The sequence below is a fragment of the Vulpes lagopus genome, chromosome 3 (assembly GCF_018345385.1).
Source record: "Vulpes lagopus strain Blue_001 chromosome 3, ASM1834538v1, whole genome shotgun sequence".
Taxonomy (NCBI): domain Eukaryota; kingdom Metazoa; phylum Chordata; class Mammalia; order Carnivora; family Canidae; genus Vulpes; species Vulpes lagopus.
In genome coordinates, this window is record NC_054826.1 from 22524514 (window position 1) to 22552181 (window position 27668).

Genomic DNA, 27668 nt, shown 5'->3' on the forward strand with positions numbered 1-27668 from the left:
AGAACCACAAATAGACAATGCTATTAAAAGAGGAAAATACCCAAGTTTGGGTAAGGGGAAGCTAAGTATAGGTATAATTAGCCAAAAGAGTGAGGGTTTTGTGTATTTGGGCAAAAAGAGTCGGAGAACATTTGGCTTTTCTTTCAAAGTGTAAAAAAAGATAAAAACTGAGAAATGTTGAAAATAACATAGCTTGGGCATGATTGACTACAGTTGGACAATTTCTGGATGCACAGAATTAAGAGAAATTCTTTCTCTCCCTTCCACCAACTTTATACCAATCACCTATGGTTTGGTACCTTGGAAAACCCACTCTTCCATCTTTCTGATCATATATCCAGATTTTACCCAATCCACTGTAAAAGTTCATTCTCATACCTCTGTATCAATTATTTCCTATTTTGTACTATTTTATTTTTTTCCTCCCTCTCCCTAATGGAAGCCAACTAGAATAATGAGGGCAAAAGGTTATATATACATCTGGTCCTTCCATTTACCATCCTGGCTTATCTTTTATGCTTTGTTGAGAACAATGGTGAAAGGTGTGCAGGGATACCTTCTTCTATGTATTTTCAATGCAAAAAAAAAAAAACATTCAGTATTTTTTACATATGTGACATCTGAAATAACTCAGACATGGCAACATTAAGGAAATCACTGCTTCTTAGTTTCATGTTTAATTGTCAGAGCCAGGAAAGAAGGAGGTGAAGAAAGAAGGCAGGACTTGCATGGGCTGACACTCTGAGGGACCGGGCTGGAGCAGGCATGGCTTTCATTATATTTAAGTGAATTAGTCTGTTTCCTTTAAACAGGAGAGATTAACAAGCCACCAAGGGCCTGCTGTGGGATTCTGACACTTTTAGTGGCTTGTGACATATGATTTGTGAATATCAATTCGCCTTCAAAAGCAGAAAGCAAATCTACCATTAGCATGAAGTATGCCAAAAGCTGAGTCTAGGTTACTTTGGTTGAAATTCATTAGGAAAGACATTTGCTAAGATAGGGGAATAAATCTTTTATTTGACTCAATATATGGATCATTTTTAAGTTCTCCTTTGGATTTAAAAATGGCTACATGTGGATGTAGGGGTTTAATATGAATGACTTTCTTTAATAAAGAGAATACTTCAAGTCTTGAACTTGGAAACTATGGGGACATTAAATAAAAGGGAAAAGTAAACTCTTAAAATTTTGCTTTCTTAGTGAAAGAATATATCTTTGGGCAGTTTGGCTTCCAGACAAATATTTCCCAAACTGCATGAAAATAAAGTATTTTCTCCTCATATGCGATTAGGTCAAAAGTATCATCTTTGATTTTAAGTAAATGACATAAAGAATTTCAAGCTGAAAGAACTGATAGAAAAATAAATTCATACTATAAAACTTTAAAACATTTCCAGTTTATCATTCTTTTAAAAGTTTACTACTGGAAAAGTACATATATTTTATTGTCCTGTTTCTATTTTAGTCATCATGAGTATCAAGACAGCATCAAAGATTGCTCAGGAGCCAACCTTTTGAAGCTGTGGGTACAAATTTGTAGATAGCAAGAAGAAGGATTCTTTGGTCTTTAGTAGGCAAAGTTGAGTCAGGAAAGCATAGATCACTGCATAAAGCTCCCCAGCTATAAAATTTAATCTCCTAATGTCCCATACTGTCAGCTTGCCTCTGTTTGATTAAATGATTTCAAATCAGACTAGTTGTAGGTTGTATCCTACGGAAAAGTGCAATATCATACTAAGTGCCTGTGCAGTGGGGTTGCTTTACCTGGTTCAAGTCCCAGCATCATCTCTTATTAACTGTAAGACTGCAGTGAAATTACTCAGTCTCCTATCACCTTTACATTTCCCCATCTGCAAGTTAGGATGACACTAGTATCCATACCCTAGGGTTGTTTGAAGATTAAATGAGTACATATGTGAAGTATTTAGGACTCACTAAGCATTTAACGCCATTAGCTGTTTTTCTTTTATCCCATTCTAAACACAGAACTGAAACAATATTTACAACTATGGAGCTAGGTATCAGCTGTTAAGACTCTTCCCCCAATTTACATCAATCATTCTATGTTGCCTAATAAAATCTTTGTTATATTGTTTTTAAACGCCACTTTTCCTGTGTATTTGATGTATTCTACTGATATCCAAAATGATAAATAACCAATGGGACATGAAGAACCCATATGTTGATTAAAACAGAAATGCCTCCAAACATTTCCAATGATCAACATAGGAAAACAATTTTTTTCTGTGTAGTTAATCTAAGAGATTGTAGAAGCATTACTGAATGTTTATTATGTTTAAGGTAAAATAAGAATGAATTTAAGAATACCATTTTTTCTAAGTTATTTTTCTTTTTCTAGTATCTTTCTAGCTTTACTATATGACAAAATGTCACTATTACTAGTTGAAAACTTTAATTCAATTAAAGTGTCAGTCACCAAATAAGGCCATGGGATGATAGGAAGTTTCAGAACAGGGTGCTTTATTCCATAACCCTTGTGATCAAAAGGGGTAATAGCATGACAATTTATGGCATTTTTCTGGTGAATAAAATCAGCAGTGTTCAATTTGAAATTTTTTTAAAAGTTGAAAAAAGTTGATGCCTTCTTTGAAGCACAAAACATCGGGCAAAAACACCTTTGGCCAAGTACCTCATAGAGCACAGCAGGATATAACAAATAATTTAAAACCCATGAAGTCTTTTTGGAATGTGAAAAACCCGACTATACTCCTTAAGGCTGGTCAGTACAATAACTATCTCAGATTAATAAATTATGGCCAGTGTCAGTGATTATGTACAGCTCAACTCAGATGAATATATTTTGGCTCATCTTAAGTGAATTTGAAGTTTTCAGTACAAAGAAAAAATATATAAGAAGAAATAAACATGGGAAAAAAAGATGCATCAGAGGGTGTGCTAATTGTTGATTTTGTATTCACATTTCCATATCCATATTTCCTGTGACTTTGCAGGAGACATTCTGTAAATTATTTGGGCTGTAAATCTGGTCTGAGATGTCTTTTGTAGGTATAAATAAATGTCACTTAACCAGAAAGGAGTTGCATACTCATGGAATAGCCAGGGTGGCCATATCACACAGCCTTTGCTATAGTGCCTGCCAGTCTGAATCACCTGAATAAAGGGTCATATAGGGAACTGATGCTCAAACAATTTCCACAGCTGAAAGAAAGCCTTACAACAAAGAGGAATCCCCCTCAACAATGCCTAAGCCATTAAAGAGCTGCTGGAGTTTGGAAGATCATTTCCAGGAAACTCTAGAATCTCATCAGTATTCCTTTTTCGTGATTCTAGCTTTGGAAGCTGTGCAGCAAACTCAAGTGATCACTTTGAGGTTTCCGTTCCTGCTAACACTCTTGGGATTAGGGGTGCTTGTACACAGATTCCTGTGGCTTCAAAATAACAACAACAATAACAGAACAAGTGGGGAGGAGCCCTGAATCTCTAAAAGTTTGTTTACACAATTGTCATTTGATATAGCACCCCCCCAACTCTTCCTCATAAATAGCAGTGGCAGGGCACTATGACTTGGGGACGAAACAGCCAGCTTCAGACAGGTGTCGAGCCTCTCTCCCGTCACCACAGATTTGGCACACATGACTCGTGCCTTGACAACCATGAGCTAAAGACTGACCTAATCTCAGATTTATCAATAACTTTCACCAACCAAAGAGTATTTACACTTCAGCATATGTTTTAACTCACTTTTAAAATTACTTCCTCTTTACAAAATATACTGGCACTTTCCCCATTCCCAGAATATGTACAAAAAATGCAAAATATGCAAACACACAGTATGTGTATGAAATTCATTCTGCCAAGTTTTTTCCGTTACTCCAAGCTCAAACACCTTTGGCCTTTTGTCTTATCACCTCCACACCAAACTTAGTGTGTCCTTAATTTGATTATTTCTTAGAGTTTGTTGGCATTAAGAATCACTTGAGGTGCTTATTGATGTTCAGATTCCTGTGTGTGTACCGCTGACCAATCCTTCCAGAATAGGACTCTTATCATTCGCATTTTAAGCAAGCACCCTAGTACGTTCTGATCACGTGGTCCATAGGTCCAACTCTGAGAAATACTTAACATTGCCTATTACTACTAGCTCTTTCAAATTTGGCCTTTCTTACTCTTTTTGCTCCAAATATCTTTTCTGTGTACTTATTAGAAGGAATCTTATTTACATTAAGTGCTACCTCTCAAACCAGAACTCACAACCAGCAATTCTATTGCTAAGAATGTTTCAGGAGCCTTCTGTAGATTTGTATGGACCTCTGCTATTTGCCTGGTCTCAGAGACTACAAGTAAACATTTTTTGAATGCTTCCAGGGATGGTAAGATTGACCCTCACCGCTAGCAAACTCATTCTGCTCAAGATAATTGTGGATCGGATCCTTTACCCAGTTCCCTTGCATGAGAGCCCTATTCATATTTGCACCGACATTTCCCAATATCACCACCATTACCTCTCCTCAAATTACTTTAGCCCCAACACTCAGTTAACAGTGAGTGTGAAGGAGAAAAAGGAGTGAGCTTTATCACACTCCAACTTAGGAGATGTCACAGTCAGCCTCAGCTTGGAAAAAAGCCCCATTGCTTTAAGACATAATAACAAAAACATTTATCTACTGTCTGTAATTTCATACCCCTATTGCTGGGAGAGAAACTAATTTTCTTTTTTTCCTTTTTTAGATTTTATTTACTTATGCATGAGAGACACACAGAGAGAGGCAGAGACATAGGTAGAGGGAGAAGCAGGCTTCCTGCAGGGAGCCTGATGCAGGACTTGATACCAGGACCCTGGGATCATGACATGAGCCAAAGGCAGATGCTCAACCACTGAGCCACCCAGGTGTTCCAATAAACTACTTTTCTATAAGAGGAAATGCCAGCTTTAGAATCATGCTTTTTTTCCAGGCTTTAAAATTTTAAGTGATATAAACAGTCATGATAATACATTTTAGGAGAGTTGCCCCATTATGGAAACATCTTGTGATGTGAAAAGCTGAAACTAAGATGTTATGTGAATTTTATTCACAGCAACAGAGGAAAGAGGATGCAGAGTATAGTTTCTTTTTTTTTTTTAAGATTTTATTTATTTATTCATGAGAGAGAGGGAGAGACACAGGCAGAGGGAGAAGCAGGCTCCATGCAGAGAGCCCGATGTGGGACTCGATCCCAGGACCCCAGGATCAGGCCCTGGGCTGAAGGCAGCACCAAACCGCTGAGCCACCCGGGTTGCCCCAGAGTATAGTTTCAAAGAGAGCAAATATGGCTTCAACATATTGAGACATTGAAATACTTTGCAGAGTACCACTTGCTTAATTATATTAATTATCCATTTATTAAATAGCTCTTCTATCACCTTCAGCTCTAAGAGGGCCTTTTTAAGTTGGAACAGTTCCCCTGGATTTAGCATGTACCTTCAGGAGTGCGGCTCTTGGGCCAATGAGGAAGAGAACAGATACTCTTTATTGAATATACAACCAAGTGAAAAATCAGACCACAGTTCTGCATCAATCAAAGCCCTTCTTCTGCTCTGGCAGGGCCCAGCAATCAAAGAACTAAACTATATTTTTTAAACAATGTTTTACAGATACAGAGTCATTTAAACTCATCATCAATTTAGATTCAACTAAAATTTGAGGTTCTATAATAAGCTTGATAGTTGGATATTTTTACAGAAGTTATTTTAATCTTCATTGATCAGATGAAGAATCTAGTCACCTATCTCAGACACTCAACAGGTAGATAAAGTGTTTGCACTTACATCTAAATTAATGCTTAGTACTTTTCATGATAAGATACTATTTTGGGGGGGGCACCTGGTTGGCTCAATCGGTTAAGGGTCTGACTCTTGATTTCAGCTCAGGTCATGATCTCAGGGTCTTAAGATCAAGCCCCACATCGAGCTCTGCACTGGGTCTGGAGCCTGCTTAAGATTCTCTCTCTCCCTCTGTCCTTCCTTCAATCTCTAAAATAATAAATAAATAAATCTTTAAAAAAAAATACTGCTTTTGCCAAATTATCCTTAATTTGGGCCACATAAAATGGTCATGGTTGACTGTATTAGTTTCTTAGGGTTGCTGTAACAAATTACCACAATGTTGGTGCTTAAAGCAATAGAATTTTATTTCCTAACAGTTCTGGGGACCAGAAGTCCAATATCAGTTTCACTGGGCTGAAATAAAAATGTTGGCAGGAGGCAGCCCTGGTAGCTCAGCGGTTTAGCGCTGCCTTCAGCCCAGGGCATGATCCTGGAGACCTGGGATCAAGTCTCATGTCAGCCTCCCTGCATGGAGCCTGCTTCTCCCTCTGCCTGTGTCTGTGCCCCCTCTCTCTCTCTGTGTGTCTCTCATGAATAAATAAATAACATCTTTTGAAAAAAAAGTTGGCAGGGTCATATTCCTTCTAAAGGCTCTCTAGGGGAGAAATTATTCATTGCCTCTTCCAGATTCTTGAGCCACATTCCTTGGCTCATGGCCCTTCCTTCATCTTCAAAGCCAATAGTATAGCATCTTCAAATCTTCTCTCTGCTTCTATCATCAAATTACCCTCTGCCTTCTGTGTGTATGTCCAATCTCCCTCTGCCTTTATTTTATAGACATTTCTGATGGTAGTTAGAGCCTACTTGGATAATTCAGGGTAATGTCCTCATCTCAAAATTCTTTAATCACAGCTGCAAAAACACTATAATAACATCCAGAGGTTCCAGGGGTTAGGTCCCAGCATCTTTGGATGACCGTTAATGACCATTATTCAGCATACTATACCACCTCTGGACCTGCAAAATTCACATCCATTGCATAAGTAAACTCTATCTGGACATCCCTCAGGGTTTACACACAGCATAAACTCCCCTCTAAATTATCATTTAATGGGGCAGCCTGGGTGGCTCAGCGGTTTAGCGCTGCCTTCAGCCCAGGGTGTGATCCTGGAGACCCGGGATTGAGTCCCATGTTGGGCTCCTTGCATGGGGCCTACTTCTCCCTCTGCCTGTCTCTCTCTCTCTCTCTCTCTCTCTCTGTCCCTCATGAATAAATAAATAAAATCTTTAAAAAAAATAAAATCTCATTTAAATATCATAGTTAAGAAATCCCAAGTCTTATCACCTACATATTCTGAATCAGATGTGGGTAAGACTCTGGGTATGGTCCATCCTGAAGCAAAATTCCTCTTTATCTATGAATCTGTAAAACTAGAAAATAAAGCATCTCTTCCCAAAATACAGTGGTGGCACAGGCATAGTACAGCTGTTATAGACATTTTCATTACAAAAAAGGAAAAGTGGAAGGAAGAAAAGTGTCACCAGTCTCAACCATTTTGAAATCTAGTAGGGCAAATTCCTGTAGATTTCAGCACCTTAGAATAGTCCTCCATAGCTTGAGGGTCTTGCCTCTGGGCCTATGTTTATGGTCTCTACCTCTATACCTATGGTTCAGCCTTCTGTGCCTAAGGCTCTACTCTCCTGGTGATCCTGGTGATCCTTCCAGGGATTAGAACTTATGGTCTTTGGGTGGCTATTATTCAGCATATCATAGTTGTTATCTCTTAATATCAGTATGCTTGCAGAATCTGGTCCTTAATCTAGGGAATGAGTGTATTGATATAGAAATATTTTAATAATAATTTAGTTCAATGCACTCATTTCATAGATTAGGTATCTGAAGTCAAGTTAAAGTAAACGGCATGCCTAAGATTGCACAGCAGATGTTCTAACACAACCAAGACTATGAACCACATGCTTTTACTCCTATTCTTTGCAGTACATTCTCCTTCTCTAAGTGAATTACCAAGAGTTGTTCATTTCTTAATTGTTACCAAACTACTCCAGTATCCAAGTATAACTCTGAAACAAAAAGTGTCGCACAGCCAGCACCAATTTTAAAACAGAATAAAGTCATCATTTATATCCATTGATCATAGGCAATAGTAACTTAAGGAAAATGGGAAAAATATGAAAAAGAATCCATTTCAAGGGTTACATAATATTTCGATTTAGAAGTTTGTATGAATTTAATGACTTAACATTCAATTAAATAATGATGGGTCTAACATTTTCTAAGTTCTCAGAACTGTAGAATTTAGACCTGATGTAATTTTAAAAGATAAATTTACTTCAACCACATTTTTGGGGTTAGGTGTATTAATCATACTTTTCAGACCAAGTGACCAAACCCAAGAGTCTAAGTGACTTGGATCAAGGACATGCAGTTAAAAACAACAATCTTTACCTAGTAAATATATAGAAAGGACCCATTATATACCAGACTCCGTATTGAGGGTTTGCATGTGAAGGTCAATGTGATATGTACCGTCCTTACCCCCAACAGGTTTTCTGTGTTTGAGGAAACTAGATGGGCAAACTAATAAAGCATGATAATGTGTTAAAACACTAGAGACAAAGTGTTTGGGGAATGTTTGGGAAGGCTTTCTAGAGATGACATCTAACAGGATGTTGAAAAGAAGAGTGCTAGGGACAAGGACAGAAACATCACTCCAGCCAGACCTAGTAGTGTTTGCAAAGTCTGGACATGAGGGGACAAGGCATATCCTGGAACTAACATCAACTCAGTATGTCTACAATGGGGGGGTATAGTAAGAAATGGGGTAGGGGCTTAATAGGAAACAAATCATGAGGGCCTTACATGTTAAGGAATATAGATCTTGTTCTAAGGACATTGTGAAGAAATTAAAGTATTTAATGGGGAACTGGCTTGTGTAGATTTGTGCCATACATAGACCAAACTAGCTTAGGGTGATTTTGCCTTCGAGAGTGAATAGGGTGCTATTAATAATATGCCAGAGCAAGAGGCGCATACTGACACTGTCTGAGCACACCAAGGCAGAAATCACCCTAGACTGGCCTAGGTTTGAATCCTGACTCACTCATGCTATCTAACTTGAGCCTGGCACCAAAACTTCTAGATTCAGTTTTCTCATCTAAATATAGTATGAGAGTAACAATTACCCATTTTATAAAATTTTTCTGAGAATCAACCCATGAAAACATAAAAATGCTTTATAAATGAAGCAAATTAGTATGATAATCAATTTCTGTCTAATCTTATGTTAGCCCATGACTTAGGGATCCTTTCAGAAAAGGAGATAATTAAAAACAACACAGTAGTCATTGCATAAAATAGTAATGAGAGCTAACACTTTGAGCTCTTCAAAGGTGCCAAGTCCTATAATCGAGGATTTCACATTTATAGTCCCAGTTGTAAGTTTACAGTCTCATCCAACAGTGACAAGGTGGGTGATGTTATTATCTTCACTTAGAGTTGCAAAGATCATGACCAAGTAATTTGCCCAAGGCCACAAAGCTCCAAAGTTTTAGAGCCCTGATTCTATACCAAGAAGTTTGTCTCCAAAGCTCATGGTCTTCGTTGTGGGTGCAGTTGCATTTGGTGTGTCCCATGCCTAGTTTGTTTTAAAAATATGTAAATATATACTATTTTTTTGCAAGAAAAGGAGCTGTATTTACTTTGTTTCTTTTCCTAAAAACCTAAACCAAGTAAATCTGAGATACTTTAGAACAGGAAGGACAAGAAAAAATATGCAACAGGAGCAAGTAATATTGAGTCCTCAGTAGTTGCCTTCGGGAATCTGCTGAGAAATGACAAAACCCTTCCGAATGCTATGTATATTTTAAGAACTTCGGCACTAGGGACTATTTTAAATTTTTAAGTAATGATGAGTGCTAAAGATCGTGTCATTTGGTGGAGATCAGAACTACTTTTTCATGTCCCTAGTATAAAATTAGTTTTGGGTTTTTGTCTGCTTTCCTGACCAAGCTAGAATTTTGATGTTTCAGTTATGTCTATTCTATTATAATTTATATACTCTTTTAAAGTATTTCTCTGGTTTCTGCTTGTTTTTCCTTTACTTCAAAAAATAAAACAAATAAGAAAGGCCAATTTTAAATGAAAACTGTGTTAATGGGACACCTCGGTGGCCTCATCTGCTTTTGGCTCAGATTGTGATCCCAGGGTCCTGGGATCGAGTTCCACATTCAGCTCCCCTCAGGGAGCCTGCTTCTCCCTCTGCCTATGTCTCGACCTCTCTCTCTCTGTGTCTCTTATGAATAAATAAATAAAATCTTAAAAAAAGGAAAACTATGTTAATGTAATATTTTAGCAGAAAAGTCCTAAATACCATGGTATTTACATACTCCACTATCACATGACAACATATTCTAGTGTATTTTCCTTTGTTTTTCTTAAGGTAGTGCCAGCCTAGATACTCTGCTCCACCCCCTTCACCTGTCCATTATTGCCTGGACACTTCATGTAAGGTTCTGTGCCCTCTTTTAGGACATTCTTACTCCTTTCTCTGTGTTATCCTTAGTGTGAAGTTCTTATCCTTAGTGTGACTCTGTCCATGTCATTCATGGTGGCTGTTCACTTAATTTCTGTCCTGCTTCTTTGGTGGTTAGTATAAATGTCTTACATTATCTTCCAACTCCTTGTGAAAGTCTCCTGTCTACCTTTAGATTGTGAACCCTTTGAGGCTATGGGCCAAAGAGGTCACAGTCATGGGATGAGAAATAAGAACTTTACGGAATTTATTAAGAACTGAGCATCTGTGATAATCCTGGTTCAAAACTATATCATAATTTGAAGCATAGTTTGTCTTGAAAGTATTTAGCCTAGAGTCACTTTTGTCTTTTTGCCTTTTCTGCAATAATCTGCTTTCCTCCATTCTCTACAGTTACCTGTTTCATTCCTGTTTGTCTTCCTTTGTTCTTTTACAATACGTCCTTGAAAATATTTGTTATCTTCTTTATTTTCAACTCTTGGCTGTCTCCTCAAATTATCTTCAATTTTCAAATATCTGCTACTAGTCTTTTAATAAATCAGACCTTTACTCTTTCCCCCTCCAAACTTTAGAACATTACAAACACTACAATTTGCAAATCCTAAATAATTTCAGGTGTTCTAATATGTCCCTTTTCTAAAAATACCAGGTGTATTCCTCATTCCTGTCTCTTTCTTCAGCTCCAATATTTTTACTTCCCACTTCAGCGAATCATATGCTAGTTGCTTTCCTAATCCTTTCCCTTAAAACAAAGGGAAGCATCATATGTACATTTTCTTTACATAATACCCATTTAATAAGGCCTTAATTTGGCACCAAACACCATTAAGCTAGTCCATGTATTAAGTCTGACTTCTCCAAACTTCTCACCAAGCCCCAGGCTCAGTATGCCAATTCTGTACTTCTTGGAGGAGGCACCAAACACTCCTCATGCTCTTCTTACCAGTGCTCTTCTTACCACCTTCAAATGCCTCTAATTAACTAGGAGGTTTAGAATAGTTACTAATTGTGTTCTTTTAGAGTATACTACTTGCTTCTTCCATAGCATTTACCCTAATTTTTCATCACACAGCTCTTTGTTTATTTGGTTTGTTTTTCTTTTTTTTTGGTCACTGTCTTTAGAGTGAATCTCTGTCAGAGCAAAGCCAGCATCTTTTTTCAGTACTATATGTAGTGTCGTACAGTATCTGACACAAAGCAGGCACTTGATTTCTGTTGAATGAATAATCTCACTTAATCTTTACCATATAGGAAAGAGGAAGGTATTATTAATATTGTTGTTTTACTGATAACAACTGGCTGAAGCCATACACTATTGTCTGGCAGCTCAGAGCCTCAAATACACCACTTCTGTGTCTTCAAAACTCATTTTCAATCCAGGGCCATGCTTGTAATCACTTTTAATCAAAGCCCACACTTTTAATCCCTCTATCCTACTGCCTCTTTAGCAGGAACTCTGGACTTAGACTTTCTTACTTTGATACTGCGGCTGCGATTACTTCTGTAGGATTCCTTTTAGATCACAGGTTCTCATTTCAGTTAATTTAACTCAAATGCCAGGGCTTGGGTTATATTTCCCTCACACCTTTCTTGTCATGTCAGCCCTTTTGCAGTGCTACTCATTAGCTTGATCTCTTTCCTGGGAGTTCCAAACCCTAGTCTCCATCATTCTAGCAAAGCATGTCTTCCTCTTTCTATAATCTGTATCTAAATACTCTGTCTTCTGCTTTTCCTCTGGTTTCTAACATTCTAATTATATGTTCTTTACCATCTCCCTTGCTTCAGCTTTATTTTTTTTCTTGTTTCAGCTTTAAAGCACTTCTGTAGTTTCATTTATCATGCTTTTGTACCATAATATGATCAATATACTCTTTTTTTCATACTTGTAGAATCACACCCTTCTACAGAGATGTTCCAAAATATGCCCTAGAAATCTGGCTTACTACATTGGTAATTAGCGTTATTAATATCATCATAAATATGTCTCACTTTAGATGAGAAATAGTTTGCATATTAATATCATGTGTCACCATTTTCCCCATGTTATAAAATATTAATTTTTCTTTTAATAATTCTATCAATAAGTCAAAGCAACTCAGGCTTTGGAACTATATCTACATTTATATATCTATATAATTTGAAACCAACTGTAAAAAGAAGCTTGACTTTTAATTATTATGGTAACAGAGCAATCTAACTTATATAGTCACATTCTGTATATAATAAAAATAAATTTAATTCAGCAATCAGTACAAAAAGGGGAAGAAACAAGCATACACATATGCTATTAATTCAAATTCTAACTCCCATTAGTGTCTTACTTACTATCTTTCTAACAAAGATATGTGCATTTCTATATTTGGTCATTCTAGAGTATATATTCATGTGTATTTTACATTTTTCCCCTTTGACAACTATTATGAATGAGTAAATGGGTTTTGTTTTTATTTTTATTTTTTTTAAGATTTTATTTATTTATTCATGAGAGACACAAAGAGAGAGGCAGAGACAGAGACAGAGGGATAAACAGTCTCCATGAAGGGAACCCAATGTGAGACTTGATCCCAGGACGGCAGGATCACGCCCTGAGCCAAAGGTAGACACAACCGCTGAGCCACCCAGGCATCCCTGGGTTTTGTTTTTAAATGCTACATTTGGGGCAGCCTGGGTGGCTCAACGGTTTAGCGTTGCCTTCAGCCCAGGGCGTGATCCTGGAGACCCGGAATCGAGTCCCTTGTCGGGCTCCCTGCATGGAGCCTGCTTCTCCCTCTGCCTGTGTCTCTGCCTCTCTCTGTGTTTCTCAAGAATAAATAAATAAAATCTTAAAAAAAAAATGCTACATTTGGCAGGGATGTATAGAGAAGCTTTGTAATTTAAGAAGTTGGAAATAGTAAAGACCTTTATGATTAGCATTCATCTTCTTTGAAATAAATGATGACTAAAATGGAAGAGAAACAGTTATCTGATTTCCTAAATCATCTTCACTTTAATGACAAAAGATGTATGGAAATTGACAAAGTAGCTGTTAAGTGTTACATGTATTAAAACAATTTAAAAGAAAGGTAAAGTGAACCTGCACAGAGAGTTATTGGAAACAGAATATTTAATCTGGAGGAAAAATGCAGCAAGATGGTGATTTAGTAACCAGACAATCAACATTCATTCACAGAAGGTACTTATCTGTGGTTTGCCTATTTCATTAAAGGCAGATCTCTAAGAAATTGACCCGAGTGCTGGGATAAGAGACAATGCACTGGAGATTCAAAATGAGAAAAGACCCCTGTGGAGTATGTGGAATTGACATTGCTAAAGACTTTTATGCATAGAATATAAGCTATCTGTCTTGGATGTTGCACATCCAAAAACGTTGAGGCTGCTGGCTCTAACTCTATAGTCTGGCATGCTGAGCAGTGATAATGGATGCCTTTCCCTGGCTTACATGGTATTTAAAGGGTTTGGAAACCAGAGAAGGTGGGGTGGTGGGAGAAAACAAGAAAAAGAGGAAAAAGTAATGAAGGGGTTAAAGGACTGAAAAAGTATCATGGATTCACATTGCCTCAGAGTTGGGGCTATCACAAATGTCTAATATTTCAGGTGAATAAATGCCTCAAGACAGAACTATTGGAAGCTGATGAGGCTTGAATTAGACTCTATGAATATGCCAGGTTATCCTCAAACAGGGACAATGTGTCAAAAAAAGGTTAAGGATGAACTAACACGCATGTTTATCAGTAAATCATGTTTTGGTTTAGTTTGTTTAGTAAAAAAACATGTTAACACCAGGTTCTTGAAAGAAAATATGATTATAGAAAAATGCCTTTTAAAAAGTTCTCAATTTTGCAGTTAACCACTGCTACTTGGAATTAAGTTGCACTAATCCACATTATTCATAATTAAGTTATAGTTGTGGTACAATTATTAGGTTATGTTTTGTTGACATTTACTTCAAGTTGGGGATACATCAACTTAATCAATACTTTGCCTCTTCTGTTATGGTTAATTAAATGGTTCATTAATCTCTCAATGTCATCATTCACTGTAGGAAGCATGCCAAACATTTGAAAATTCCTCATTAATGATAACACACATACTGACAGATTAGATATAGGTAAAGGTGGACAGATTTAGGCTGAAGAATTATTAGGTGAACTATACAATGAGGCAATGCTTTACTGCCAGCACTATGAATCTTTCAGATGGTAATTGGATGCACGTGTTAGCAGCAGTAAAAAGTCACTGTCCAGTTGTCCACCTTACATGGGAATCTACTCTGAGTGTCTTCTTTGATTTATTGTTCCAATTAGAACACAGTGTTCAAAGAAAGAACACAACTGACCTGATTTAAAGGCAAGGGGGCCTTTAAGGCCATTATTTGGTAGATGACCTGGCTCCCTTTTAGATATCTTGAAACTTTCTATTTGTGTGAATGCTGTACTTATTATTAAGTATTTGGTTTTTAAATGATCCTATAAAGCATGACACTGTATATTCATTAATTCTTGATCAGAATGTCACTGATGGTTTCCCAAGATCAGGTACATTTTCTTTCACTAACTTTAAAGGCCACTTCCTAGGTTGTCACTTGTTATATTGACTGACTGGCACAGGTAAAGGTAACAGGCACTGAAAAATAAGGGTGCCAATGATGAAAAGTAAGTATTTTTAATTGGCAAAACCAAATAACAGACACCACTAGTCAAATGGTAAATGTAAATGATCTTAAATCATTTCAATATGCCATGAAAAATAAAGATATTTCTGCATAAAGGACTTGAGACAAAACGAGGTTTGTTATTTTCTAGACTGTGATAAAGCTGTATTAAAATGACAAACATAAATCTTATGTCCATCTTACTGGAAAATTAAAAGAGAACTCTAATTTCTGGGAGGGAAATGCTAATATTTTACTTATATTAAGCAAGTATCAACTATTAATGCTAACAAATGTTGGAACAGTACACTAAAAATGTCATCTGAATTACTCTTCATTGCAAAGTTCACAGAATTAACGTTAAGATAGATAAAAATCACTTTGAACTAATACGCATGTATTATTCTTCCTTCTGAAGCATAATAAAGAAATAACATTTGTACCACAATTTTGGATAAGCATACAGACATTTAAGGCTTAGGAAAAGATGTAGATATTCACAGGCAGCTCATAAATGTGAGGAACATTAGCTCCATTTCAAATGAGCTGTCAACTTTTTTCCAACATTTTGGCTTGTGGAGAGTTGGACGTTTGAACAATAAATGGCGTTCGCCTCTGCACATTAAGGTAACAGTGCAGAAATTTAAAGTGCTCCTTCATATTCTGCTATAAGTTCATTGAACACTAAAAAAATGAACTGGAATAAGCCTTTTTGCTCTGAACCAGACAGTAAAAATGCAGAAGAAAATATGCATGCGATGGGTCATTCAATAAGGCACAATTTTTCTTTTAAAGTCTGTGCTTAAACATCATTTTGAAAACACCTGTTTTTAAAGAGTGGTCCATACCTTCGCCTAATAGATCCCTGAAATACCCAAGACCTACCTAGAGATTGGGGTTTCTGAGTTCTCATACTTTAGTATTGGCATGTGCTTTCTGCCAACTGTTTTCTTGGGTTTCACTTGTAGCTTATAAATCAGGTCTGTAAAGAGGAAACTCTGTAATTGTGCATTTTTAATAGATTTATGATAAAGCCATCAGAGTGGAGAGTCCATATGGTAGAAATGCAGTAAAGGTAACAGGACAGTGTCATGTAAACATTAAAAACAGTGTCTTCCACCTTCATAAATCCTCAGTGTGCATGATTAAATGCTGCCAGTTATAAATTATACAACCAAACTCTAGAAATGACTACAGTTTAAGTAAGACACTAGAGGAAGCTTTAAGTTGTACATAAGTTTTCTTTCCAAAACACATTGTATATTTATTAGGAGATGATATTCAAGTCCCTATTTTCCTCAACAGTTACTTTCTCATGTTATTTAACTACTTACAGTAAGTCCTAGTCCTGATGTAAAAGTAATAATGCAAGCCTTTAATCCTAGACAGTAATTTGTCATTTATATGTGGTAAAGTACCTTTTTGATATGCAGACTCATTTTGAAGCTTTCTTAACATATATATATATATATAGCTTTAGGTCTCTAAGATTTTGCCCTTTTTAGAGTCATATATCAGAAGTTTCTGCAATAGCCCAATTTCACACTGGTATTTACAATCAAATTATTTTTATTACATATGGGAACAATTAAACATTTTGCCCTCAGCTGTAAACAATTACTATATACAATAACATTCATGTATTTTTCTTAAATGGTCATGTATTTCTAATGCCCTCTGTTAAAAAGTTGAGATCTATGTACATGTAGTTTGTGTTTCCAAAAGCATATATATTCTCAAACAAAATATCAAAAGAGATATTTCACTTAGATAATGCATTACCATTGTCTGATACCATGTAGCCACCTGCAGTGATGATACCTTGAACATGTTTCATTTCTGTTCCTCTCTCAATTTACTACTGTCTCAGTTTGAACCTGAAGAACTACTGGTGTTCATATCAAGAAGCGATTAAGATTTTGCATAATTTGTTTTTTAGAGTTTTGGGATGTCCAATTCAAATATAATAGCATCAATGTTGCCAGTAGCAGAGGTAAAAGAAATAATATAACCAAATAGATTTAGTCTTGACCTAACTCTGTCAATTTCCAGTTGAATGACCTTGGGTAATTTACTTTTTTCAGCTTCATCTTTGAAAAAATGTGGATAGTTATAGCTAAATTACAGGACCACTATGTGTTCAATGATATATGTATTTGAAGAAATAGAGCACATGCTACACAGTACATACCGATTTCTCCATTGTTTCCCAAATTCCTTTCCCACAAAGACTCATAGGCACTGTGGTTTTCCATTTTGAGAATAGCCATTCTTGGCTCTCTCAAGTTTAGGGATACATTTTATTTTTTCACTAGACTCCCTTTTTCTACAAATGACAACAATGGGAGAAGCCCACAGTGCACTCACATCCAGAAATAAGTCTACCAGTTCCAGTTGCAAGGGTACCTAACAGCTGTATCCAGCCTTTCCAGGAGGCCAGAACTGGAGCTGAGTGGTAATGTTTCAAGGGCAAAGCTCTAGATGTAAAGAATGATAAAACAAACTTAAATGAGTCTAAGCATATCTAGTGACAGATACACTGCAGCTATTCTAAATTATTCAAGCTTTCTTAGACTTGTAGCAGAAGAAACATAATTCATCTCTGCTCCTTTTAGTCTATTTTCATATAATGGCATAGAAGCAAACCAAAAACCACCCCCTCCACTAAAAAAAAAAAAAAAAAAAAAAAAAAAAAAAAAAGTTAAAATCACCCAAATTGAGAAGAGTTTCTTTAACACATGTAATATTTTTAGAACCATTCAATTTCTGGGAACCAGCTTTGGAGGTAGAAGTTAAAAATGATTTTGCAATGCTTATGGGTGATTTCCTTACTTCCCCTTTGTTAGTATTTTGCTGGCAAAAAGCCAGGAAAGCAGTTGTTTAATTACCCAGGACATCCCAAACATGTAACCTCTTAGATAAGCTGTTACTGTATTTTAGCAGCAATAATACTAGGGTCAAAGTAACAAAGAAAATTAAGCTTCAAATAAGCAAACCTCAAAAGAACAGCTTTGTGTATTGAGAATAATTAATAACTTGTTTAGGAAAATGTTACTGAAAAGTGGTTTTTGGACAAGGAACTGACACTCTTCAGAAACCCTAATATTTAACAGGCTACCATTTGGTGGGCTGGCTGGCTGGTTACCCTGTAGGCATGGCAAAAGTTTGTTCACATGTAATTATGCAACATTTAGACAATATCTTAATGATACCATGTAGTTCAGCTGAATCAGTCCAGCTGGAAATTGTAGCAGTGTTCTGATTACCCAGCCACATGTGAAATTAAGGTTTTTTCAACCTCTACTTTTCACTTGCCATGTCTTGATACAGATGTTCTTGGAAAGCCTAAATTGTTTATAGTTTGACATTATTTGCCAGAGTAAGCCCCACCCCTTTGATTTTCAACCATTGATTACAACTGCATTACTATATAAGATAGGATATTTTAACAGGGACTACTGGTATACTTTTCCTATGGAAGAGATATTATATTTTGGACGGTTGGGATAGAAATCTTCCACAATAGTTTTTATCAATAAAAACTGTATACCTTCCTCTTTGAAGATAATTCTTACTGTAAAAATGTAATTCAATTTATACCCCTGGCAATCATTTTATTAAGTAAGCACATATGATTAATATTTTAGAAAATAGTAATTTCAGTTGCATAAACAAACTAGTATAGATTGGTCTTTGTGTCACATTGTAAAGACACTTAAAATATAGCAAAATCAAATTAGTGTCCAAAAACAAACAAACAAAAAATTTGCTCAAGGTTAACACTTTGAAAATAAACTAAAAATACAAAGAAGAGTTTTAGTCAATGGGGTTTGTTTTGTTTTGTTTTTTTAACTCCCAGCTCACTCTTCAGCAAGTGTTTGGCTTACTTCTTCCCTGTCCCCATCGACCTTCCTGGATGACACCACAACTAATTTTGTTTTAGAAGTGAACAAAGGTACTAAGTTTTTAATCAACAACTATAATATCTCTACACAGTATCTAATGAATTCAGGGAATGAATGACTTTCAAACAAAAACACCCCCCACATAAATGACATTATTTCAGCCATTTTCTATGAATCAGAATGGAAAAAAAGAGGTAATGGGTTTTTTAACATCTTTATATTAAACGCAAGATGGAATATTTTTAAATACTTTCACAATATTTTTATTACTTATAAACATATCGCTAATTTTAGTAAATGGAAGCAGCAGCTGAAGAGGAACAGAAGTTAATGTTGAATACATGTGGATCTCCAAATAAGGAATCTAAGTCTTAATTCTTATAAATCTTTATTTAAAAAGAAAATCCTAAATTCTGGTTAGCTGTCTTTCCCAATCGTACCAGGTACTCTTCTGGGCCAAGGTATCTGGGAATGTCCGACCCACGAATTTAAGTGAGTTGGCAAGAAATTCCCAAACAACTGACACATAAAGGTCCCTTTAAAAGGTAACTTAGGAAAGACCATTGAGATAATGCTAAATGGTCATTAAAGATGTTTAAATGTCATTGTCTACTGTCTTCAGTGTGCCATTACATAGCCTCGGGATCCTTTCAAATAGCCATCAATAGAGGGTGAATAAGTCTCACCACTTGAAAAGTAACTAGGAAAGGAAGCCAACAGAGTAATCTGGCTTTGCTGGACTGATTCAAGAGACACAATATCCACCCCTCCTCTTCTAGTTCTCCCTCCCCCTACCCAGCCCACACCCCTGCAAGAAAGGAAGAAGAGAAAGAGCTAAAGAAGGAAAGAGAGAAAGGAAAATGGAAAGAAATCTAGGGATGGGGCTGGGGGTGGGGGGGTGGAGGGGGGGGGAGGCAGCATAATTAATCCTGAGCAGAAAACTTCATCCAATGGGGACAAACTTACAGCCATGGAAACAGACTTATGACTCTTACTTTGAAAATAAAAGAATGACAATGAAATTTGTGTGAGGTCTGTGTGAATCCAGTCCCAGATGTTTACAATGCTGTAGTAGTGTGGCTCTGCAATATGAGAGGTTTCAGAAGAAACGAGTACAACGGGACACCACAAAGCAGCGCATATGCCATTGACAATGCAGACGTGAGCATCATGTTACCGAGAGAGAAGGCAGGCGGAAGACAAATAGCAGCGCTGGTGCCTGAAAAGCTAACTTCATGGGCTGCGATCACTCAAACCAACATGAGGGGTCAAGGAAAAAAAAAAAATCAAAACCAGAAAAATGTTTGCACTCCTGTCCAGATAGGTAGTAGGGTAAAGAGATGGGGGGTGGGGAGCCCGAGGAATTGACTTTTCTTCCTTAAATAAAGCTCCCATAAAGCCCCTGTAATTGACAGCGGATAATCATTTTCAGCTTGAGGAAACCGTCCCAAACCTCTTAATAAGATTGCCAGCGAAAAGAAACAAAATGTGTTTACCCGGAGCCATTTCCAGAAGGGAGGGAAAGGGGGACCTTGGGATGAGGTGCGGCGGGGTTGACGGAGCCGTAGAGGGGGCATCGGGCACCGCAACGACTCTCGGGCGCCCGGCGAGGTCCCGGGAATGACAAGCCGGGGAGCCGGGGCGGACGGGGTGGCAGGGAGTGGGGGGGGGAGCCGCGCCAAGGGGAGGGGGCGGCAGCTCGATGTATGGGGGGGGGTGATTTAGTGTGAAAGTCTTCCACTTAATCATTTTACAGGGGTTGGGGACGTAAATATTTAGCTGGCCACATCTGGAACAGATTTCCCCCCCTTGTGGGGTGGGGGGTGGATAATTGGAAGGAGGGGAGCGCGCATTTGTTACTTACTGTACGGGCAGTTCTCCTTCTTGGTGCCGCTGACCTTCCCGTTCTTCTCAATCTTGAGAAAGTACTTGGTGAAAGAGAAGAGCTTTCTCCAGCGGACATCTCCTTGGAGGTGATTGTAGCTCCGCACATGCCTCCCCGCACTGGAAGGAGGGGAGAAGGAGGAAGAGGACGAGGAGGAGGAGGAGGAGGAGGACGAGGAGGAGGAGGAGGAGGAGGAGGAGGAGGAAGAGGAGTTGGTGGCCTCTGGTGACACCATGTCCTGACCAAGGGCTTGGCAGGTGACAGGGATGGAAGACACCAAGAACAGCAACAAGAAGCAGCAGCAGCAGCCAGGCAGGTGGGGAGAGGCTGAGGCACAATGTGTCAGTATCCATTTCCACATTGTACTGAAACTCTCGGCACTGGAAATTGTCTCATCAGAAGGAACATACTGGAAGGGTAAGACCTGGTGCGAGGCAAGGAGACAGCTGGAGGTGGCGGCCGCTGCTTAGCTCCCCCGGGGCGCGGATCTGGCCAGAAGCGAGTGCACCAACATCCATAACTCCTCGCAAGGGCCGCGCCTCTCCTCGCTCCGTCCTGGGAGCCGCGGCCGCGCGAGCCTCCCGGTGAACGTGGACGTGGGTGGCCGCGGTAGCGGGAGCTGGCGGCGGCGGCGGCGGCGGCGGCGGCGGGGCTCTGGGTCACAGCGCGCTCCACGCCCCTCGGGAGCTACTTTGTTCGCTTCTTCACTCCTTTCTTCACCATGTTAGATGCAAAAAAAAAACAAAAAACAAAAAAACAAAAAAACAAAAAAAACCGAAAAAAAGGTCTGAAAAACAGATGACAGCGCGGCGCACAAACCCCGCGGCGGCCGGGGCGGAGGCCGGGGAGCGCTGCGCCGCCCCGGGTGGGCGCCCACGGCCCCTCCGCGCGGAGCCCCAGCCTGCGCGCCCGTCCGCAGAGCGCGTCCCTTTGGAGTTGTCAGAACTGGAGGCAGCTGCCGGTCGCCGCTGTTTCCTTCCCCCCTCTTGCTTTCTCTTTTTGGTGGTGCCTGTGGACGTGAAGCCTCCAGAAGGTCCCTTCTTGTTTGGGGGAGATGGCGGTTGGTGTTTTGTTTGGCCCGGTTTCCCCCCCGCCCCCTCCCCGCCACCCCCTTCCTTTGGGAAGGCCGCTTGTAAACAGGTTGCAGCCCCGAGTCCAAATGTCAGAGATTCGGAGCCAGAGGTGGGCTCAGCCTCTGCTGGTCAAGCCTCCTTTGCAGGGGTGGAGAGCGGGGGGGAGGGGGTCAACCGGCGGTGGGACATCTGAAACCCTCGGCTGCTGGGAACTCCGGGAGGGGGAGGGGGAGGGGGCAGGGGGGGCCGGGGCTGGGGGGGGGGGAGCAGGGGAGCCGGGAGCAGAGAGCGCGGTGCCTGCGCGCGCGGAGCTGGGGGCGGCCGGGTCCGCTCCCCGGGGCCCCGCGGCCGCCGCCCCCGCCCGCGCCTGCAGCCCCCGCGAGCTGCCGGGGAGCGCCCGTGCGCCGGCGGCGCTGGCCAGCGGCGCGAGCTGGGTGCTCGGGCTTTCCGAGGTTTGCTGCCTTCCAGCCCGAGCCAGTCCCCTCTGGGGAGCCCCTTTCTCACTTGCTTTCCAGCGCAGGATCCCCCCACCCCACCCCCGGGCTTTTGGCAGTGAAGTACTTGAGAGCCACCTGGAGCTCGGTGCTTGGCTGACTGGTTGTCCCCCCACCCACCCCCACCCGCACCCCCACCCCGGCCCCCACCCACCCTCTCTGGCTCCCAGAAGAAGGAGAGAGGCTGGGGAAGAAAGCAGAGGATGCTGCGGACAAAACCCTCTAAAGCAGCAGATTATAAACTGGTCGCAGCGAGCCCAGAAAAGGGGAGACGTAATTAGCTGCTTTTCCTCCTCTTTTGCCAGCTTCCAAGGAGGTCTCCGCTTTAATGAATCACTGATTTCTCGCTTCCGTTGCCGAAGTAAAAAGTTCACACTTTGGCCCTCTCTGCCTTTTAAGCTCAGGGAGATTTATCGTCACCCTTAAAAGTCGCCTCTCTCTTGGCGCAGATGAAGTGGGGGACCGAAAAGAGCGACTGCTCATTGCTGGCAGGAGCCGTCCACCGAATCGCGCTGCACTTCAAAGCGAACGCACGTAATACTGAGATTGGCAAGATTTACCCGCGCGATTTGCCCCCCACGTTCTGCTGTCTTGTACGCGCTTTGCCATAAAAAGGGGCGTCTTTTTCCTACCTTTACATTTAATGTGAAGAGAGCTCTATTTTGCAATGCAATTGCACTACCAGTTCTCCCTCTTTCTCACACTCACCACGTCCCAACACCCTCGTTTGCTAGCAATGCTGGCAGCCCAGGTGTAGACAGAACCAAATCCCCCTCCAGGAAGACTTGCCAAGAACCAAGAGGCACGAGAGGCAAGTAACTGTGATCATCGTTTCCTCCGAGAGAGTTCCTAGAGAATCACTACGAGGATTGCTCTCAACTCGGGAGGGCTGGACTGGGAGGAGTAACTGAAGATGTAAAGGTGTAAAATATTTATGGTCTCCTGTAAGGCAGTTGGATGTTAGTGTTATGTTGAAGCATATGAAATTGCCACTATCTCATATTTTTTGACCTTCCAAAGTGGCAATTTCCTATGGTTCAGCTTAATATTTAGAGACTGCTGTTCTAAGATGGAGAGTCACTTCAAGGTGAACTTGGGAGTTTGACCTCTGTAACTAATTTGAAGGGAGCTAATCAGAAGAACTTGTGTATATGCCACAAGCCAGGATCCCTATAATACGCGTTTGACCTCAGTCTTCATTGTGAACAGGAGAAAATACAGAGAAATAATAATAATAAAAAAAAAATCTAGCTTTAGAGATGGGCATTAGGAATGATTGCCCAATTATGTTGTTTAGTGACCTGAAAAAATGACTTTACATGAATGTGCTTATATTTTCCTACACATTCAGAGCCTTTGAAATAGAGCCATGTAATGCTAGAATTGGGGTTTTAATTGCATTGTTTACATCCAGTTGCAAGGCTTACTGAAACGATTTTGACAATGTGGTGAACAGCACAGTAGGTTTTTAAATTTAATATAGTTAGTTCTGATTTCTGTAGCCATTAATTGGAAACTTAAAGAGCTACGTCATTTGTATGCTCAAAGTTTTGTTCTTTCATTAAAGCATGGATGTTTAGAAATGAAATCATGTGCTAATTTTTTTAGTTCACAGTTTTATACCTGAGCTAACAAATGCCTGGAAGAAAGTGTAGTGTTTCTAAGGGACTTGAGTTTCAGTCAAATTGTTCAGTAGAATCCAAATGTTTGAATTGACAGCTAATTAAAACTACATTTTTTTTTTATGTTTGATGAAACCATACAGAAAAGATTCTTCTGTGAAAAGTTACAAAATATGGGAAGTTATAATTTTGAGGTTTCTCTACACTGGGCATCAACACTATTGACCCAACTTGAGATGCTTTTAATTTTTAAAAAAACTCACAAAAGACACCCCCTCCTACACTGAAGGCAGTCCCCCCACTCCCACCCTAACCCCCACATCTACCGACTTTCTGCTCCAGCAGAGAAAGCTATTCAGATCTTTGTGAGAAGTTTTGTGTTTTTATTCTGTTTGAAATGGGGGGAGGGGGAGAAAACACATCGTCAAACTTCCATATTAAAATGTGGTTGCAGCAGGTGCAGTGTTTAAAACTTCTAGAGTCCTTTTGCCGTTCTTCTGTACAGCGTGATGACAGGAAGGGCATTTACAAAACAGCCCAAAGGAAAAGCTGACATAGCTTTTTAGATTATATCTCATTCTTCTTTTTCTTTTCTGCACAGCCTTTCTTTTATAGCACAGTTGAATCCCTAAATACTCCACTGCTTTGCATTGTTAGGTCACCTCTTAGGTTAGCCTGAGAAAGCCTGAGAAAAGTTCCACAGGAAAGATGCACTATTTAACGGAATTCAATCTCTCCCAATAGATTTGAATCACTAACATAAATGTATGAATGTAGATTATATCTCTGTAATGAGGCCTGAATCATTCTCAGTTACTTCAAAGGACTGAAATTCTACCTTCCTTTTTTTAGCAGCAATAATCAGGTCTTAATGGGTTCCTTTATTAATTGTTTCTCTGCAACGATTGAAAAGGACAGTACAAGCTTCAGATTAGAGTGGTACCTACTAATTCTAAAAGGCTGTTTTTCTTTTTTTTTTTTTTTTCCAACTTCTGGAAGGCATGCTTTATTTCTCTGTCCTAAACATATCCAGTATTATTAGGCTGAGTCTTTACTGGAGGAAATAGATGTGGCCTTTTGTTTAATGTGATGTCTTGAGAAGTTACTGAGGCTTTTAAAAGCAGGTCCATGGCAGCAGCCACTGAAGAATCCTAAAATGTGGCTCTTTAACCTCAGAGAAGCAGTTTGCATATGTACTTCCAGATCCTTCAGTAGCTGTTCTGTTTGAACAGTTTACATTTTAAGTATGTATTTCCTGGATTCTTTATGTTGCTTGGCACTATCTGTGGTTCAATTACAAGATGTGTGTTCTATTATGTGTGATGTAATTGGCAATGTCAGTAAGCTGCTTCAAATAATAAGAAGTCAGGTCAAAAGTCAGCCAGGCTGTTCTACAAAGTAGACATGTGCAGGCCTCATTTTTTGAAGTCTGCAGTGGTAGTCCTCATGACTGTGTGTTCCAGCCCTTGTTCCCTTTCGGATATGGAAGATGCCAGTTGTAAGGCATTGTTGGGGCTTCTGGTCTTTCCAGGATGTAGCTAGAGATGATGCTTATGGTCTGTGACATTTGGGACAAATTAAATAGTGGTATCTTATTTTTCAAAGAAGGGGTTTCAAAAGGAAAAGGTCTTAAGCCACAGAGAGCAGTGCAGTTCTTGAGAGCCAATTTAGCAATAGTTGAATTCAACTCATTCACTTTGTAGCTGAATGAACTGATGCCCAAGTCACTCAGTGGGAGAACAGAGTTTAGAACTCAGGTGCTGAGTCCTAATTTTAACAACCATAGGCCGCTGTCCTAATATTTTTGGTAACACCTGCCTTGTCTGTTTTCTCTTTTCCCCCAGCCAGCTCCTCTTCTCCTTATCACTGACCACTCATCACTCTAATGTCTGAGGTGCCAGGGTGGAAATGATAAGCCATTAGGAGGCTTTCCTTATGCAAAACCAATATATCTTTGCTGCAATAGCCAAAGAAAAGTAATAGAATAGCTTGGTGTTGAATTATTGGGTACCAGTTGATTAGCCAACTAAATATTGATGTCTATATTTGGCAAAGGGGGCTATGTTATCAAAACTTGTGAAATGAACACAATTAGAAAGCAATGCATGCCACGTATTGTCAGAATAATCAAGCATTTTTTCTATATAATTGAAATTTTTAAGTTCTTCTTCAGGAAATTCATGGCATCTTTTAGAAGAGTAGATTTATAGTTTGATTCTGCTTTCTCCATTTCAAGATTAAATTTCCATAAAGCAGTGTGATATTTCAAAGCATAGGTATTGGCTTCAATAATTTTTTTCAAAGCTTGAAACGGAATTAAAGTTTCTGTTCCCAAGCTTTCAAACAGACGTAATGATCTACTGTTGAGAATGAAAATTGGCCAAGGTAGTGACACGGATGTTTTGAAGGAAAAAAAAAAAAAAACTATATTAGAGTGTTTAAATTATACAATAAATCACAAAAATTCTTGGAAACTCAACTCTGCCTATTGGCACCAAACACACCAAACATATTTCCACAAAGCTGCTATTTGTCTCCTCCCAGCTGATGGTAAACAGAACCTTCCCTTGACAAAGCTGTGAAGTATGAAGAGTTCTGTTTGTTTTCTGTGTTTCCAGCTGTCCCTTTGTAGAGCTGTGCCTCCTTCCACTTCAAGCCCTCTAGGTTTCCTAGTCTTGTATCCTTGATCAGAAGTTTAAACACTCCAATATCAGTCGTTTTTGTGATGTCATCTTTGTGATTCAATTGGCAGGTCATCGTGTTTTCTTTAAAGTAGCAATGTCTTACAACAACAGACATTTATAGTAAATTTCTTTCTTCGTCTATTCACTTAACTAGTCTTTATTTAACTAATATTTATTGATACCCGTTAAGTGCCAGTGTAGCATTGTGCATGGTGCAGGATTTTATAAATGAATAAGACAGAACAACATCCCTTGTAAAAAGCATGAATGACTGAATGATTTTAGGTACCTTGTTAGTAATGACGAACAAAATAATCTTAGGACTCAGAAAGTAAATGGAGAGATTTAGGAGGAGAAAAAAGAGGCCCTGAAATTTTTTTCTGTTTGTCCTACTGTCTACAAAAAGAGCTGAAGGAACTGTGACTTCTATCTTCTAGTTTCACAAGGATCAGGGTTCGATATTTTCCTGTTACATGTCCCTGACATAATCCCTTACAGTTTCTCCTGCCGGCTAGGCATTTGAGCTGCATCCTTTCTGCGAACTCAACCTGACTTGCTTTCCTTACCTTCTGTTCTCAGGCTTTCTGGATGTATGTTTTATGCTTTCCAGCTTATTATTTAAATTACTTCCCAGTAAGAGTCTCCTAATCTATATGCTGTCCTTTGCACCTCCTATTAAAACATACATATTATCAAATATAATTTGACCTGAAACCCATTCTCCCTATTTGACAAATTTTGCCTCTGTTAGACTTCAACAAAGAAGATAAATTATCCAGTAATTACTATTAGAAATATTATTGTGTTGGGAGAATGCAATATTCATGCTGCTGGATTTTTCTTGGATTGGTCCCCAGATCCATTTCCTGTTGTTCTGTCCTCAGCTCTGTGCTGATACCTGTATATCACCAGCGCCCCTTGGACAATGACTTGCCATCAGTTTTGTTGGTGGGAGAATGGAATCTGTGGAAGTTCAGAGCCCAGGAGAGAGAGCTCTGGGTATTTCTTCCTCT

General features: G+C 39.3%; 1 protein-coding gene across 1 annotated transcript in view; it reads right to left on the reverse strand.

Annotated features, from left to right (window-relative positions):
- The window catches only part of FGF10 (fibroblast growth factor 10), a 79770-nt gene extending 58383 nt beyond the window's left edge, over window positions 1–21387 (reverse strand). The window contains exon 1 of the mRNA XM_041750795.1: window positions 20762–21387. Coding sequence (XP_041606729.1) covers window positions 20762–21143 — 382 coding nt within the window. The 5' untranslated portion in view covers window positions 21144–21387. The remainder of the gene's footprint in view (window positions 1–20761) is intronic.
- Between the last annotated feature and the right edge of the window lie 6281 nt (window positions 21388–27668).